We start from the raw sequence: 19,083 nt of genomic DNA on the forward strand, positions 1-19,083 counted from the left end.
ATAGGTATAATGTCACTTCTTATAAAGTCATAATTCATCCAATTTAGTTATTTCATCCTACAAGCTTAGTAGAAATCGGCATCTTACTGGAACTTCAATCTGAGCATCAAAGTTTCTGAAAATACTGTTTATCCATTATAGTGATACTTTAAAATTCATCAGAAAAGTCATACTACTCACTGACATTGGAAATATCAATTACAGCACATACTGTTTTATTATGCACTTGAAAGAAATGGAATGACATGACAAGGGTAAAGTAAAGGGCACTAACATACAAAGCAATGTCCACTTATGCAGAGGTAAATTCACAAGTCATACATACCTACCGTGCACAACCACAATTTAAATTATTCTCAAATTGCAGGTGGATGTTTTCAGAATCAAAGCAGTTCACCTTGGCAAGCTGAACCAAGTTCTTGTTGGATTTAAAAGTTTTAAAAAAGGTACTGTAGAATAATTTTCAAATGAACTATGTGCCTGGAATATACAGCATTGCATTGTAACAAACACCATATAACTACATTGATTATCATCAGATGTAATGGGGGTCAGAAATGCAGAAAAACATCTGTTAAAATTATGATTTCAGATCATATGTTTAATGAGGTCTGTTCTATTTGGAACTAGTGAAAAAATTGAAATTGCTGGACCTTTTCAGTTTTTTTCTGTGTTTTGTGTTAGATTGTATATAACCTGGTTTCATTTAACTTCTCAATGTACTATAGGAGAATCATAAACCGTATCCAGTAATTACATAGTGAAAAATTATGAGGCATTTCTTGTTTGTTTTTTTACAATAAGTGGCTTGTTTGATATATTTGGGTCTGCCAGTAGATTCAGCAAATATTTTTATTTTCCAGCAAAAGTATGTTATTTTTTCTTGTTTTGCATCTCATTTGGCTATCATTCCCCACTCCAATACACACATACACTGTTTTAACTTTTCCATTTTTAAAATTATGGACATTTTTATTAAGTATAAAATAAATCCTTAATCACTCAGGGTGAAATGCTTTCTTCTTCTGCCACCAGGGGAGAGGAACAAAGATCAATCAGTTGAGGTAAAAAGAGGGGCATGGAAGAGGGGGAGTGTTGGCTTCAAAATATTGTCCTCGTTTCCTATAGAAATCCATTCACAGGTGTTTAAGGGGCTCTGGGGATGTGGGTGGGGTGGCAGGCAGAGAAAGCTAGACTCTCTGCAGCATCATTTCTCCCAACTCCCCTCCAATTCTCAGTATAAATAATGCTTGCAACTTCAAAGTAGGTAGTGACAGTTGGGGACAGTGTGGGATCATGGCTCCTTCAGGACTCTCAGTGCCATGCGGGCCAAGTGGCCATGTGGAGACACAGAGAAGAGATGCAGGTAGCCCTGGCCTCTGCAGATCTCCTGAGATCAATGAGTTGCAGACCATCTCTGAGAGTGGCAAACCCAGTTCCCCATTCCTACTCCCACTATTGAGATCAAGAACGTGGAAAATTCAGGAGCCAAATTCATGGAGTTTCAAGTCATTTATATAGGAAAAACCCTAATAGGGGGCTATTTGCCTCTAATTGCTTAAAGTGAAAGGGTGAAATCTGACCCCACTGAATTCAGAGTCATAACTCCCATTGACTTAAGTAAGGCCAGGATTTCACCAAAATAGTTTCCTCCTATTTAGGATTAGCTTAAAAACAGTCAGAAATATGTCAGGACCAAGTGCAGTTCAAGTGACTGAAGCCAGTAGCTTCAGTTTCAGTGGGGATGTATGTGGATTTGTTTCTCATTTCTAATCCTCAAATGCTGATGATAATACACCAGTCCTGGAATAATTCATTGTTATACGCAAGAAAAGTCCGGAAAGGGCTATTTTAAAAACATTCTTTATATTAGTTTTCTTTTGTTTCCTGCTTATGTTGTCAAACAAGTCATGTCACATGGGTACAGTGTAACATGCATTTATTGCACTCTTAGGTCAGTAATATTCCTCCCTTGGAGGAGGAGAAAACTCTTGAGCTGCATGAGTTATAATCACTAATAAGAAATCTCTATGGCCCCAAACCTGGGAGGTGTTTCATGTCTTCTGTGAGTTGCTGAGTCCTCTGCATTCTCGTTTAAATCAGAAGCTTCAGCCTGTGTAGGCAGAGCTTATCATTGTTACTTGACATGCAATAAATTAATATATTTGTTTTAATCAGATGACTGGTTCTTGGAAAAAATTGTTATAAAAGAAGAAAGTTACCCTTTTGCCACTCACATCTTTGCTCACCATGACTGGATCAGCAAACACTCAAAGAAAGATTTTACAGAACTAGTAATTCCATTGAAAGGTAATGCCAACAAAATGTCTTTTGCTTACACAAATTAGTGTTGCATGACTAAGTACTGTTGAGTAAATTACAATTTATAAATTAATGTAATGATTTATGGTGACTTATAAGAAAGATATGTATTCTGAATATATATTTCTTCTAAATATAGAAATGACTGTGACATCTGATCCAGTAAAATACTTTGATACTAAAAGCAGAGGACGATGGCAAATGTGGGTGTACTGTACACACATACCAGAAAAAGTTCCTGATATTCAAGTTGTTGTGTTTGGAACAAAAGGGAAATCTGCTGCACAGAAGGTTCAGAATCTGAAAAATGACCCTTTTTTGGTTAGTTTCTTTTTATTATATTTTATATGGATCTTAACAATGTGTAACTGGGAAAGGTACACTGTGTTTTCTATGTGCCGGATTGTACACACAGATTGCTTTATTGGTCAGAGTTGATATCTGATATCTCCCATGCACCAAGAAAACGGTACTACTAGAACTACTGGTACAGGAAGTGAAACCAGATATTGTAGGGATAACAGAAGCATGGTGTAATAGTAGTCATGACTGGAGTACAGGTATTGAAGGGTATGTGCTGTTCAGGAAAGACAGAAATAAAGATAAATATGGTGGAGTAGCATTGTATATTAATTATGAGATAGACTGTAAAGACATTAGCAGTGATGGAATGGATAAAACAGAATCTGTTTGGGTCAAAATCACTTTGGGGAAGAAAGCTACCAGAGGCTCCACTGGGATAGTGCTTGGGGTCTTTAAGATCTGATATGGATATGGATAGAGACCTCTTTAATATTTTAATTAAATAAATACTACTGGGAATTGTGTGATCCTGGGATACTTTAATTTCACAGATATAGAGTGGAGGACAAGTGCTACTAATAATGGTAGGGGTCATATATTCCTGGATGTGATAACTGATAGATTTCTTCACCAAATAGTCACTGAGCCAACAAGAGGTGATGCCATTTTAGATTTGGTATTGGTGAGTAGTGAGGACCTCTTAAAAGAACTGGTTGTAGAGGACAACCTTGGTTTTCATGATCATGAGCCAATTCAGTTTAAACTAAATGGAAGGCTAAACAAAAATAGATCTGCAACTAGGGTCCTTGATTTCATAAGATCAAACTTTAAAAAATTAAGGGAATTAGTTAGGTAAGTGGACTGGACTGAAGAACTCAAGGACTTGAATGTGGAGGAGCCTTGGAATTACTTTAAGTTAAAGTTGCAGAAACTATCTGAAGTCTGCATCCCAAGCAAAGGGAAAAAAATGTATGGAAGAATTGCAGGCCAAATTGGATAAGCATGCATCTCAAACAGGTTATTAAGAGAAAGCAGACAGCCTACAAGGAATGGAAGATGGGAACAATCAGCAAGGAAAGCTACCTCTTGGAGATCAGAAAGAATAGAGAAAAAGTGAAAAGTATAGAGAAAAATCCAAGCAAATATGGACGTGCAAAGGAAATTAAAACCAATAGTAATACATTCTATAGCCATATAAATGAAAAGAAAACAAGGAAATAAGTGGCATTGCTAAACACTGAGGATGGGATGTAAATTAAAGATAATATAGGCATGACCTAATACCTAAAGGAATACTTTGCCTCATTTTTTAATAAGGGTAATGAGGAGCTTAGGGATAGTGGCAGGGTGGCTACTGAAAATGAGGATATGGAAGTAGAAATTACAATATCCAAGGTAGAAGTCAAATTTAGACAGTTTAGGGGGCCCAGATAATCTCCATCCAAGAATATTAAAGGAACTGGCATGTGAAATTGCAAGCCCAATAGAAAGGATTTTTAATGAATCCATAAACTCGGGGGTTGTACTCTGTCACTAATTGCTAATATAATATTTATTTTTAAGAAAGGAAAAGAAAGTGATGCAGGAAACTACAGGCCCATTAGTTTGACCTCAATAGTATGCAAGATCTTGGAACAAATTTTGAAAGAGAAAGTAATTGAGGACAAAGAGGTAAATGGTAATTAGGATAAAACACAACATAGCTTTACAAAAGGTAGATTGTGCCAGACCAACCTGAACTCTTTCTTTGAGAAGGTAACTGATTTTATTAGTCAAAGGAAATGCAATAGATATAATTTACCTAGATTTCTTTAAGGCATTTGATACAATTCCATATGGGAAATTATTAGTTAAATTGGAGAAGATGGGAATCATCATGAGAAAAGAAAGGTGGATAAGGAACTGATTAATGGGGAGACTACAGTAGGTCATACTGAAAGGTGAACTGTCAGGCTGGAGGGAGTTTACTACCAGAGTTTCTCAGGGCTCGGTCTTGGGACCCATCTTATTTAACATTTTTATTAATGACCTTGGCACACAAAGTGGGAGTGTGCTAATAAAAATCGTGAATGACACAAAGTTGGGAGGTATTGCTAATATGGAGGCGAACCAGAATATAATACAAGAAGAGCCGGAGAACCTTGAATACTGGAGTAATAGAAATTGGATGAAATTTAGTAGTACCAATTGCAAAGTCATGCATTTAGGTATTAAAAACAATTGGAAGTGACGGAGGAGAAAGACCTGGCTGTATTATTTGATCACAGATTGACTTTGAGCCACCAATGTGATGCACCCGTGAAAAAGGCTAATGCAGTTCTAGGATGCATCAGGCAAGGTATTTCCAGTAGAGATAGGGAAGTGTCATACAAGGCACGGGTGAGACCTCATCTAGAATACTTTAGACATCTGGTCTCCCATGTTCAAAAAAGATGAATTCAAACTGAAACAGATGCAGAGAAGGGTCCCTAGGATGATCAGAGTAATGGAAAACCTACCTGAGAAAAGGAGACTCAAGATGTGATTGGTTTCCCCCCTTAGGATGCCACCTGATGTACTGGAATACTGCTGAGCCCACCTGTTCTGCCAGCCTGAGCACCCTTTTTCCTGTCTTGCTGAGCCAGGCTATTAAGCCTCCTCCAGCACACACACAGGCAGGGCCACACCCAGCTGCAGAAAGACACAGACACTGAGATTAGTTCTGGGAAGACTCAGTTTAAGGGACTTGCCCCAGCACTCAGGTGTCCACCTCCCTTGGAGAGCAGACCCAAAGGTATATTATGAAATCCACCTCCTCCCTCAATGTGGAGGAAGATATGCACAGCCTCTTATCCCCCCCCCCTGCCTAATTATGAATTGTACAAATGGGGTTATATTATAAACAAGAAATAGGTTTATTAACTACAAAAGGTGAATTTTAAGTTTGTAAAGAGATAGTAATCTGCTTTGTTCTGTTTGCTAAGCAAATAAAACAAAACACGCAAACTAAGCTTGTTTCACTAAAGAAATTGGTTACAAATAGTAATTTCTCACTCTAGATCACTGATTCTCAAACTTTTGTACTGGTAACCCCTTTCACACAGCAAGCCTCTGAGTGCGACCCCCCCTTATAAATTAAAAACACTTTTTTATATATTTAACACTATTATAAATATGCTGGAGGCAAAACGGGGTTTGGGGTGGAGGCTGACAGCTCGCGACCCCCCACATAATAACCTCATGACCCCCTGAGGGGTCCTGACCCCCAGTTTGAGAACCTCTGCCCTAGATATTGTTGCAGACAGATTACAGAAAGTCTTGAAAGGCAGCTGCACTGGTCTCCAGCTTGAGACCTCAGGTATTATTATTCACAAGCTAGACGCCTTCCAGCTTGGGCTCAACCCTTGTCACCCCAATTCAGTTCTTATTTCCAGGTGTTTCACAGTGACTCTTTGGGTGAGGAGACAGAGGAGAACCCTGATGATGTCACTCCCCTGCCTTATATAGCTCTTGTGTAAGGCGGGAACCCTTTGTCTTCCAGTGGAAAAACACTGGCATTCCAAAATGGGAGGAGGGCTGTCCAGTACCAGGTGTCTCTGTAGGGCTGTGGCAGCCACTATTCATAGGCTGTCTTGAGCATCCACAGGAAAACTAAGCTCTTTTACAGTCCATTGTCTTTGCTAATGGGCCATTAGCACTGTCTGGCTTTCTCATTATTGTACCTGAAGGGCTAATTGAGGGTGACACAAAAGTAACCCATTTGAAATACAGATACATAGTCAATATTTCTAACTTCAGATACAGAAATGATACAGGCATACAAATTGGATAATCACATTCAGTAAATCATAATCTTTCAAATGATACCTTACAAGACCCATCTTGCATAAAGTACATCTCAGTTATTTCATATCCATATCATAAGCATATTTCCATAAAGAATATGGAGTTTAATGTCACATGAGGAGCTTGGCTTGTTTAGCCTAACCAAACAAAGACTGAGGGGAGATATGATTGCTCTTTATAAATGCATCAAAGGGATAAATACCAGGGAGGGAGGGGAGTTATTAAAGTTAAGTGCCAATGTGGACACAAGAACAAATCGATATAAACTGGCCATCAACAAGTTTAAGCTTGAAATTAGATGAAAGTTTCTAACCATTAGAGGAGTGAAGTTCTGGAACAGTCTTACAAGGGGAGCAGTGTGGGCAAAAAACCCAACTGGCTTCAATACTGAGCTTGATAAGTTTATTGAGGGGATGGTATAATGAGATTGCTTACATTGGGAGATTGCAACTGCTAGTAGCAAAAATGCCAGTAGCTGGAGATGTGCGGGCTGTGGGTGGTTGAAAGGGAGTAGCTGAGGTTGAGAAGTGAAGCACAGATGAGGAGTTGAATCCTTTAACTGCTTTTTTCCTTGCTTTTCCTGATTTGCATTAGTGGCATTGCAGCAATGATATGTATTAGCCCCTACATGACCACCTTGAAAGAGCTGATGTCCCAATGTACTCATCAACTCTAAGGCCAGAAGAGAACACCGTGTTAATCTAATGTGACCTACTGCACATCGCAAGCCACAGAATCTCACCGCACATCTTTACATTCAGCCTGAACAACCAATGGGTAGCCTTAATTCCAACTACAAGTGTAAATTTAAATATAAACACTTAAACATCTGTAAATTTCAGTTCTCTCATTTCTACATAAAAATAAATACCAACTTTCCAAACACTTGCTAGAACATAGATCACCTCTTCACTAAAGTTTATTCATAAACATGAAGGAAAAATATATGACAGCATCCACCATTTGCAATCTGACCCTATATTTTATTTACCCACACCAATACAAAACCACTACACAACTATGTACAAAAAGTAATTTATGGAAGCCACCACCAACCCTATCCTGATCATGAAAACACATTGAAATTTAACCAATAAACATGGTCAGAGTTCAAGGCTGCCTGTTGGTTGCTCAGGTCGAGGATGGAGATCTGTGGGCTGTGAGCAGGGGACTGGAGGCAACTAAGGTTGAGAAGAGGAAATGATAAATGGAATGTAGTTGTGAGTTCCTTGCTTTTTACAGTTTGAGGTGGGCTGTGTAGTCTAGACGCTTTAACTTAAAGTTAACAAAGTTTTTTGTGGGAGATATATACTGTACTGTATGAGTTCAGATTCATTTTCTGATTTACCATTGGGGTTTGTTCACCCTTGCTCAGCATTCTCGTTTATTCACTCATCTTTCCAAATGAGTTAAGAGAAATGAAACAAAACAAAATCCCCCCCCAAAAAACCTTGCCTTATGCCTTATGATCAAAATGATTGTGTAAGGTATGTATGCATCAGTTAACTTTTTTTTATTATTATTTGACAGCTGACTGTTGATGATATTGGTGATGTAACAAAAGTTTCCTTCGTGTTATCTGGCCCACGTTTAGGAAGAGGAATTAAACTTCACAAGGTATTTCACATGAATTGCATTTGACCTGGATGCATCATGCATAATAACAATAGAAAAATACCTTTTGGAAGTACATTACCTTATACAATGTAGAGCACTTCTTTGTAATGCGACAATATTATTTATTAGCATGTGTCAGAAATAGAAGGTGAAATTCTGGCGCCATTAAAGTCAATGGGAGTTTTGCCATTGACTTCAGAGGAGCCAGGGTTTCCCCCCATAATATGCAATCTCTGACAGAATATGTTAAATGTATTGATATTTGCTGAGTCCTATATTTTGTGAGCAAGTCCATATCACAAAATCCATTATGTAGCAGGGGGCAATATTTTCCATTGATGTATGCTTTTAGCAGGTATAGGGGCCCTGCATGAAAAGAGTGACTGACTTCTGCTGATTCACAGTGGCCCCGATTCAGGAAAGCATTCAAGCCCATGTATAAATCAACCTCTGTTCAGGGCAGTAGGTGCACAAGTGGCAACAGTTTTAGTTTTTAAACTTCCTAAAAGAAAATCCAGTCAATTCTCTCATGGCTAGCTAACTGTTATGTACTGGAATTGGAGATAGGACTGCGGGACAATGTCTTCTCTCTCCTTGAGCTTGATCCTGCATGCTGCTGAATGCTTGACATTAATGGAAGTGGAGAATCTTGCAGAATCAGGGCACTTAACAGTTTGGGACCGGGGCGGCGCTATGTATTTTGCTGCCCCAAACACGGCAGTCAGGCGGCTTTCGGAGGCTTGCCTGCCGGAGGTCCACCAGTCCCGCACCTTCAGCGTACCGACCGCCGAATTCCCGCCGAAGCCGCGGGGCCAGCGGACCTCCCGCAGGCGCGCAGCCAAAGGCAGCCTGACTGCCGCCCTCACAGCGACCGGCAGGCCACCCCCCGCGGCTTGCCGCCCCAGGCACGCGCTTGGTGCGCTGGTGCCTGGAGCTGTCCCTGTTTGGGACTCCAGGGCATAAAGTTAGCCATGTGGAATTCTTCAGCTTTGGGGCATTTTAAATGCTCAAGGACCCCAGTACATAAAGTTTGGTATGTACTTGATGGTCTGCATTCCAGGTACTCTACAAAAAGAAATGTATATCTAGAGTCCTTAGTCACTTAAGATCTTTAAGGCTGAAGGTTTCTGTGAAGAGAACTTTAATATCTTGCATATAAAGTTTCTACTCAGAGAAATTCATGCCATGGAATGCTTAAAGCTTAAGAAATAATTTCTGGAGCTCTGTAGATGCTAGTCTTGTACTTTATGTTGTAACTCTGAACCTTAGAAAAAAGTTGGTATGCACATGGATGGAGCTATATTTTTATATGCTAGCCAATCGCTATTTTTCAATTTGTATTTTGTAAATTGGCTTAAGAGTCAAAGAGTGTGCTTTTAAAAAAATAGTGTAAAATACTGGTTTTTCTCTTCAGAAACTCAGAAATGGACAAAATGGATTTTCTTCAAACACTTTTACAAAATTTTTACAAAATTTTCACTTTCAGGCTCAGACTAAACATGGATAATTTTTACTTAAAGGGAAAAAAATAAAGATATGAACAACTGAAACTGTCAGATTATAATGAAGGCCCAACATAACCTTTACTATAGTATTTACTGCCAAAGTAATAGGGTGAGTTTTTCAAAAAAGTTAAAAGAGTTAAGTGCCCAGATTTCATTGAAGAGCATTGGCATTTTGGAAGTGGATTAAGCTAAACTGAATGTGAGTGTTCATACAGGGGTTTAAAGCAGTTTAAATAATCCACTTTAAATTCACACTTTAATTAATTTGGATTAATTTTCCTGAGTGTCCCAGGCCTGGTCTGTACTACAAAATTAAGTCGACATAAAATGCCTTGTGTCAGCCTAGTTGTACGTGTGTTTACACTTAAATTTGTCTCCCACTGATGTAAGTGCCCCTTTACAGCAATGCAGTAACACCACCTCCCCAAGTGGTGTAGAGTCATGATTGATGTATTGAGGTCGATGCAGAGCAAGTGCAGACAATATTACTTATGTCAACCCTAACAGCAGCTGTCCCACAATGCCTGACATTGAACTCTCCTGGTCATAATTGTGAACTCCACTGTCCAGGGGTCACAGAAATCAGAAGGCTCCTGTCCCCTTTAAAGCCCTGCGAATTTTTGAAATGCCTTTTTGTGATTGTCCAGTTTTGTGAGCACAACAGGTAATCCTCCATTGTTATGTGCAACTGCCCAGCTGACTATGCCAGTACACACTCCAGATGCGCTCCGGCTTGGAGTAGGCAGGAGATATTGGATTTCCTAGGCCTATGGAGAGAAGAGGTTGTGCAAGCACAGCTATAGACAAGCCATAGAAACATGGACATCTATAACCAGATTGCACTGGAGATGCAGGAGAAAGGATGCCTGATCCAAATCAGAAGGAGAAAGAAGAGGACTTGGGAGAACATGTTCCATGAGATCCCTGCAAGCCAATGCTGCATTAGATGGTGAGCAAAGGCCTGGAGGATGAACATTGCAGACAGACTGAAGAAGGAAAGAGTGGACAGGAGAAAGTCCCAGAAGGAAAAGGAGAGGAAGATGCACCAGGACATAATGGAGCTTCTCAGCTGCAAACACAGATGTTGCAGACTCTTATGGACCTACAGTAATCATGGGCTCACCTCTCTTTGCAGTCCATGGAGAACTTCATTACAGCACCTCCCTACATCCTGCTTCAACATTCCACATGGTATTAGGGCCACATCCCTACCCTTACCACTCTATCCCAGGGGACATTAAGGACAAGCACAGCTTCACATACACTGACCTATGAAATCCACAGTTGTGTATGTGTAGGTAAAATGGACATGAATGTTCTTTCCCCGTAGTAAGTTTTGTTCCATTAATTTATTAAATTTTAAATTTATTTGCTTTTAAATTGAACAGATTTTTCTTTGCACTGGTTTTGTTACCAAATAAAATTCTATTATTTGAAAAATAAGTCATTTTTATTAGTTCACAACAGATGCTGTAGAGTGCTTAGCAGCTCTTAAAGCACCCACTTTAAGTTGGGACAACTCATAAGATCAATGACAACACAGTGTAATAATCATAAATATACAGCAAGCATCGCAAAATTAATAGGAGCCTTGACAGTGTTATATTCATAGCTGTACACCAAGCACCACACAACTCCTAACAGGTCCCAAAACATCAGGGCCAGGTGGAGCACAGTACACAACAACACATTACTGTGGTTCACTGTTAAAGTGCTCTTTCAAAGCTGCCCTGAGCTGTATAGCTCTGCATTGAGCTCTTCTAATAGCCTTTTGTCTGGCTGTTCAAACTCAGAAGACAGCTGTTCCATCTCCATCCTCTACCTCGGTGGCAACTTTTCCCCGCTTTGCTTCAAAGATATTATGCAGGATGCAGCAGCAAGCTATAACCGTTGGGATGTTTTTGCCACTGAGATCCAATGTTCTGAGTCAACTATGCCAGTGTCTCTTCAATCTACCAAAAGTCCATTCAACTGCCATTCTAAACCTGCTGAGCCACAGCTGAATCTTTCTTTGGTGCTGTTGAGGTGGCTGGTGTAGAGTTACATGAGCCAGGGGAAAAAGGAGTAGGGTGGGTGCCCCAGAATCACTTTTGGCATTTCCACATACATTGCCAATCGTAATCTGCTGGTCAGGAAAGAAGGTCCCTGCTTGCAGCTTCTTGAATAGTTCTGTGGTTTTAAACATGCAAGCGGCATGCACCTTCCCTGACCAGCCAACATTGATGTTGGTGAAGCATCTTCAGTGATCCACCAATGCTTAATGCACTTTGTGACAAGGTGGTCTGGTGCCAAAATAGGGATATGCTTGCCATCTATTGCTCCACCACATTTTGGGAATTCCACTGCTGCTAATCCATCCACGATGTCCTGTACATTGCTGAGAATCACAGTCCTGTGTAGCAGGAGATGATTAATGCCCCTGCATACGTGCATGACAATGGCCTCCACAGTGGATTTTCCATCTCCAAAATGGTTTCCCACTGACCAGTAACAATCCAGCATTGCAAGTTTCCCCAGTGCAATCACCACTCGCTTCTCTGCTGCCATGCAGCTCTCATTTTGCTGTCCATGCTCTGGAGGGCTGGGCAAGCTTGGCATATAGATCCAGGAATGTGGTCTTGCACATCCCAAAGTTCTGCAGCCACTGCTCATTATCCCCAGCCTGCATTACTATGTGATCCCATCAGTCTGTGCTCATTTCTTAGGCCTAGAAGCAGCACTTTACCACCTGCAGCTGCTCCACGAATGCCACCAACAGCTTTGAAATTGGTTCTCACAAAGTCCCACATTAATCTGTCCTCTGAGGTATCATCATGTTTCCCCACTCTTCTGGTTCTTCTTGTGGCTCTACAAATAGTGGAGGATCATGCATCCCGTGCAGAGTAGTGCAGAGCTGTGCAGGCTCCATGCTTCTGTCAGAGATGGTGGAGAGCAAGGAGGGCTGCATGGGTTTGTGGGATTTTTAAAAAAGGTGCAGAATTTATGGATATAGATGACATTGTGGGATGAAGACAGTTGCACTCTGGGAAGTTGATCCCAGTAACCCCTGCATGGTTTGTTTCTGCCTCACTATGCATTGCCAGAACTTCCTGGTGAGTATGCTCAGCACTGACACAAGGAGCCAAGTATGCACACACACAAGCAATATACTAACTGTGGCAGTTTTATGGCAATGTAACTTGTGTCAACCAAAGTTTGTAGTGTAGACATGGCCTCAGAGTAAATAAACCCTTGTAGTGTAAAAGCAGCAAAGAGTCCTGTGGCACCTTATAGACTAACAGACGTATTGGAGCATGAGCTTTCGTGCGTGAATACCCACTTCTTCGGATGCATGTAGTGGAAATTTCCAGAGGCAGGTATAAATATGCAAGCAAGAGTGAGTCAGGCTAGAGGTAACGAGATTAGTTCAATCAGGGAGGATGAGGCCCTCTTCTAGCAGTTGAGGTGTGAACACCAAGGGAGGAGAAACTGCTTTTGTAGTTGGCTAGCCATTCACAGTCTTTGTTTAATCCTGAGCTGATGGTGTCAAATTTGCAGATGAACAGAAGCTCAGCAGTTTCTCTTTGAAGTCTGGTTCTGAAGTTTTTTTGCTGCAGGATGGCTACCTTTAAATCTGCTATTGTGTGTCCAGGGAGGTTGAAGTGTTCTCCTACAGGTTTATGTATATTGCCATTCCTAATATCTGATTTGTGTCCATTTATCCTTTTACATAGGGACTGTCCAGTTTGGCCGATGTACATAGCAGAGGGGCATTGCTGGCATATGATGGTGTATATTACATTGGTGGACGTGCAGGTGAATGAACAGGTGATGGTGTGGCTGATCTGGTTAGGTCCTGTGATGGTGTCGCTGGTGTAGATATGTGGGCAGAGTTGGCATCGAGGTTTGTTGCATAGGTTGGTTCCTGAGTTAGAGTTACTATGGTGCGGTGTGTAGTTACTGGTGAGAATATGCTTCAGGTTGGCGGGTTGTCTGTGGGCGAGGACTGGCCTGCCACCCAAGGCCTGTAAAAGTGAGGGATCGTTGTCCAGGATGGGTTGTAGATCACTGATGATACGTTGGAGAGGTTTTAGCTGGGGACTGTATGTGATGGCCAGTGGAGTTCTGTTGGTTTCTTTCTTGGGCTTGTCTTGCAGTAGGAGGCTTCTGGGTACACGTCTGGCTCTGTTGATCTGTTTCCTTATTTCCTCATACGCGTATTGTAATTTTAAGAATGCTTGGTGAAGCTTTTGTAGGTGTTGGTCTCTGTCTGAGGGGTTGGAGCAGATACGGTTGTATCTCAGTGCTTGGCTGTAGACAATGGATCGTGTGGTGTGTTTGGGATGGAAGCTGGAGGCATGAAGGTAGGCATAGAGGTTGGTGGGTTTTCGGAATAGGGTGTTGTTAACGTGACCATCACTTATTTGCACCTCTAGCCTGACTCACTCTTGCTTGCATATTTATACCTGCCTCTGAAAATTTCCACTACATGCATCCGAAGAAGTGGGTATTCACCCACGAAAGCTCATGCTCCAATACGTCTGTTAGTCTATAAGGTGCCACAGGACTCTTTGCTGCTTTTACAGATCCAGACTAACACGGCTACCCCTTTGATCCTTGTAGTGTAGACATGGGCCCTTACGTGCCCAATTCCCATAGAAAGTCCTAATAACTTTCAAAGGATGTTGGACACCTAATTCCCATAAACACCTTTGAAAATCCCAGCTATGATATATGCAACATCAGCATCAAGCATCAAACAAACCAAAAGCAGAAGGAAATACACCTCTACTTCGATATAACGCTGTTCTCAGGAGCCAAAAAATCTTACCGCGTTATAGGTGAAACTGCGTTATATTGAACTTGCTTTGATCCACCGGAGTGCACAGCCCCGCCCCCTCGGAGCACTGCTTTACTGCGTTATATTCGAATTTGTGTTATATCGGGTCGCATTATATTGGGGTAGAGGTGTATAAACAGTTAACACACACATATGTTGAACCATAATAGGGAAATTAATACTTCCTTACCTCACAGGAGTGTTGTGAGGATAAATACCTTAAACATTGTGAAGCATTTTGAGACCCATTGATGAAAAGCACTATAAAAGAGCTAGTAATAATGAATAAATGAACATCACCCCTAATGCCTTTGGACAAATATGTATATACAGATAGGCCTGCTGTAGCTTTACACAGTCACTGGAAATTCTGGAACAGCAGTTACTAGCATATGGATTTAGGCCCTGATCCTTTAGCTGGATTCAGTCAGAGGGTCTTTATGTCTGTATGAAGCCCCATTAAAGAGCTCACTTGGGAGCACCCAGTTACAGGATCTGGGCCTTGCAATAGCTGTTCCTCCGCATGCTAAATCAGGCATTATTTATACATGAAAATATTATATTATTTTAAATAAGTGTCAGAAATGTCAATTTTTGTAAGGAGGGGAATAAGAAAATATTTCATAATAAATATGATTGTTCTCTTCTACTGCCTGCAGCTTCGTCTGAAAGACCTGGACACTAAGCAAGAACTGAGCTTTTACAGTGCAGACCAGTGGCTCTTTAAAGAAGATGGGTCAGAGACCGTGACAGAGCTAGCAGCAGTCAGACCAGATAAGGCACCGCTCAGGGGTATGCTGCTGAACCAAGAAACAAGCAAAAAAATGTTTTTTAAAGTGAATCAACTAGAATAAACATGATGATGGGAAAGATTATAAAACATTTTAGAAAAGTCATTCCCAGTTGCTTTTGACATCCTTGGTTAAAGCACTTGTGTGAAATGTTGGATCTTTAACAAAGCCTAAGAGGGCTTAAAAATGTTTTACTGCTTTCCTCTTTAAGGCAAATAGCACATGTATTTAATGTTTCCACTACATCAAATGCCAATTTGAACACCTCAAAATATACAGGGCCAAACTGGTGCAATTCCCCTGAAATCATTGGAATTATGCCAGCTTACACCAGCTGGGGACCTGGCTCATATATTTAAAATGCACGGTAATGTGATGATTGAAAATTTTATGGACAAAGAAAAGATTGATGGCTTTATATTTAACAAGAAAAAAGGCTGAAATTCTGGCCAAACCAGAGATGTGCCTCAATATTTTTTTGTTTGTGTTGTCATCTAATTGATATGCTGTAGGAACAGGAATACACAGATAAAATTTAATATGAACATGATTTTAAAACTCTGGTAAGATCTTCTTTTGTTTTAGGTGTATTTTATACAGTATTTGCCAGAAAAAAGTCTAATTCACTAAACATTATAATCAAAAGTCAACTTCATCCAAACATTAAAAACTGTTTCCTTTCCCTTCCAGTTCAAAGCTGGACTGTATGTAGAATTAGATGGTGGGAGTATATTACAGCATTTAGTTCTACACAGAGTTATCACAACCTTGGATAAAAAAATGTTCTTGTCATGCTGCTAAGGAAAAATCATGCCAGATGATCATTACTGTCTGTAGTGAATAATATTAATACATATCGATGTAAATAGTTAAGCCGCTTCCCCAGACCAAATTAATTGTAGTGGCAACAGTTATCTATCTGGCAGGTTAAAATGGAATGCAGCTAACCAAGAACAAAGAGTGGGATATTTTCATTGTCAATCTTTTATATTTCTTTCATAAAATGTTGCTGTAGTGAGCAAGTTCTAACTGGAATTAAGCTCTGTATTTATTATAAAGAGAACTCAGGCCTCATCCAAAGCCCATTGAAGTTAGTGAATGGCTTTCAACTCACTTCAGTGGGCATTGGATCAGGCTTTCAATAACTAAGAGATTTTTTTCTCTTTTGAATATGAACATGCGCGCTGACATTCCATTTATAACACTGAAACATGCCATTGAGAAGCAGTTAGCAATCTGTATTAAAATTGGATGGAAAATGTAGGTACATGAAGGAGGATCAATTAATAATCATTTTATCCTGTACTCTTTTAGATTAATTATTTACTTGGCATAGATCTTTTAGTAATGTTTTCTTTTATTTATTTTTCATGGCAGAAGTTCTTTACTCAGTCAGTGTTCACACAGGAACATTACCTGCATCAGGAACTGATTCAGATGTCTTTATTACAATATTTGGAGTGAATGGAGACTCCTGCAAAAGAAAACTTAGGCATTCTAGGTCACATGCAAGTTTTGAAAGAGGTCAGGTTAGTATGGATTTTTTTATGCATTTCTCTCTCTCTCTCTCTCTCTCTTTTTTTTTTTTTTTTTTTTGTATTGTCATCTTCTAAACCCTGTTTTCTCTCTGAAGATTCAGTACAAGCTTGAGGCATAAACCAGTTCTGTGGTATACATAGGAACTTGTCATAGTCTATTCTAGAAATCTAAAGGCACAGCAAGAACCTTAGTGAGGATACTATGTTGAGCCAGCGGAAGCTGCAAATCAACCCCAGTCACTTGCTAAGAACAGATATTTTAGATCAATTCAGATGCCAATTTAAGAACAATGCCAATAATAGAAAGCAGTTTAAAAACAATGGACCCACAGTAAAATATGATAGCAGCTGAAGATGAACCATAGGAAGGAGGCTAGGATTCTCCTCTACCATTAAAATGTCTATACAAGGTGCTAACCTATATTTAGAAACCACTTAATTGAAATGTGTTAAAAAGTTATGTGTTGGTTTAGTTAGGGCCACTAACGTCTTACATATGCTGAGAAAATGCATCATGTCAGAAAAATATATTAACATGTTTTAACTAACACAATATAAAAAATTGTTGTTACCAAGGGAAAAAGTTAATTACCTAATCTTTATGAAGGTCAAATACATCACCCATCAAAAGAAAAAGATTGAAGGCAGAAAAAAATTGTAAAAATTCCCAGACAGGACCATGATGGTGTATCCCAGTTTGAAGCCTGTGACTAAATAATCAATGTGACCGTCAGTATAGGTTATATCAGAAATGAGAACTTTTTCCCTCAAATGTCCACTCCCTGACCACAATCATCTTTCCCATTTTATTTCTTTTCCCCTACAAAAGTCAATTTTGCAGAGGGAAAATGGTGTGATTTCTCAATGAATTAGCTAATTTCCTCTGAAGTAAATTTACAAAACTTCAGGATTTTTTTGGAGGGGAGACTATTACCATCTACAGTGCGATAAACTGTTTATTTTAGAGAAGTTAGTAACATTTGGGCCTGGATTCAATTATTTGAAAGCATCTTAACATTTGCAGCTAAAAAACCGAGATGTGAAAGTACTTGCATGCAAACTCATGTAGGTTGAGAAATTTCTGACAAAATGTTAGTGTCCTCTGGGGAGGTCATCTCAGAGGTGAGTCAATTTGGCAATGGCTCTTCTCCTTCCAGTCTCAGGGCTAGGCACCCTCAGTGGAAATTGCAGCTGTTGTCTTCTTCCCAGCTGCCAGAGACACACAGACCCTCAGCATAGCTCTGAAAATCAAGAGGCACTCTAAGTTTATACTGCTGATGAGGAAGAAGGGCAAACTACAAACATAGACCCTGGTGCTGCAAACAGTTGACAGCAGTGGGGTTACTCACAGTGTGTAAAGTTAAGCAGCTGCCAAAGTCTTTGCAGAATTGGGGCCTTATTGACATCTCCACTCTCTGGAGCAGATGCACATTGGAATACATTACATTTGGTAAGGAAGGGACTTCCAGAAGTGCCCAGTTATTGCTCTCTAAGTGGGAGACCTTTTCAATACTTTTATGGGAGGGAGAAGAGCAAAGAGTTCTGAGTTGAGTAAATCTGGTAAAGAAAGGAGAGGAAGTGAAAATGAACACAGAGCAGTAGATCAAAGAGGAATTTAGGAGACTGAAATGGATGAGAAGACACACTGAGCGAGTAAGATCTGTGCGAAATAAAAACAGAAGGGAAGAGGATATGGCAGAGGTAGGGAAGAGAAGGAAAGTATATAAAGTTAAGGACATGTCTCACATGTGAGAAATGAGTATTGATGAGGAAATTTAACAGGAAAACTGTTCTGCACATGATTACAACGGCCACAGGACAGCAATGCCTCCCTTATTTGCAAACAATATTTGTTGGTTACATAGTTCACTGTTTAATCTGCTTTTTAGTAGTAAAATGTATTTGTAACTATAGCAACTGTCACATCATATATGAATATATTTGCTATGTGAGATGCAAAATATTTTCTTAAAGAACACACACACTAAATTGAAATATTGTGCTAATTTCAATCAGTGCTAAACAAGATAATTCAAACGCAGTTCCTGTTTGGGAGAGATGCTGAGGACCTGTCTCTGGTCTGTACTATAATTCCTCTGCCATCATACCCAATGACATCAATGCCACTGACTCCATATCAACTTCATAATCCAGTTTGAAATTGCTGTTCTTTTCTTTTTTAAACCCTGTCTACAAGCCCCGTCACAGATTCTGTCCCTGTATCCCCCTTACCGCTTCTTTTGTCTGTCTAGAACCAGACTCCTCTCCTCCACCTTCAAAATCCCAGGACTGGGCCTGCACTATGAATGGCGTCTTCTATACAAACTGTATTGCAAAGCTCTTTATAGAGTTTAATAATAATT

General features: G+C 40.0%; 1 protein-coding gene across 1 annotated transcript in view; it reads left to right on the plus strand.

The window, feature by feature from the left end:
• The window catches only part of LOC112107192 (lipoxygenase homology domain-containing protein 1), a 198,931-nt gene extending 183,686 nt beyond the window's left edge, over positions 1 to 15,245 (plus strand). The window contains exons 37-41 of the mRNA XM_026659537.2: positions 368 to 446; positions 2,179 to 2,310; positions 2,462 to 2,643; positions 7,981 to 8,067; positions 15,051 to 15,245. Coding sequence (XP_026515322.2) covers positions 368 to 446; positions 2,179 to 2,310; positions 2,462 to 2,643; positions 7,981 to 8,067; positions 15,051 to 15,245 — 675 coding nt within the window. The remainder of the gene's footprint in view (positions 1 to 367; positions 447 to 2,178; positions 2,311 to 2,461; positions 2,644 to 7,980; positions 8,068 to 15,050) is intronic.
• Positions 15,246 to 19,083: the final 3,838 nt, after the last annotated feature.

The sequence above is a fragment of the Terrapene carolina genome, unplaced genomic scaffold (genome assembly GCF_002925995.2).
Source record: "Terrapene carolina triunguis isolate 2854851 unplaced genomic scaffold, T_m_triunguis-2.0 Scaffold58, whole genome shotgun sequence".
Taxonomy (NCBI): domain Eukaryota; kingdom Metazoa; phylum Chordata; order Testudines; family Emydidae; genus Terrapene; species Terrapene triunguis.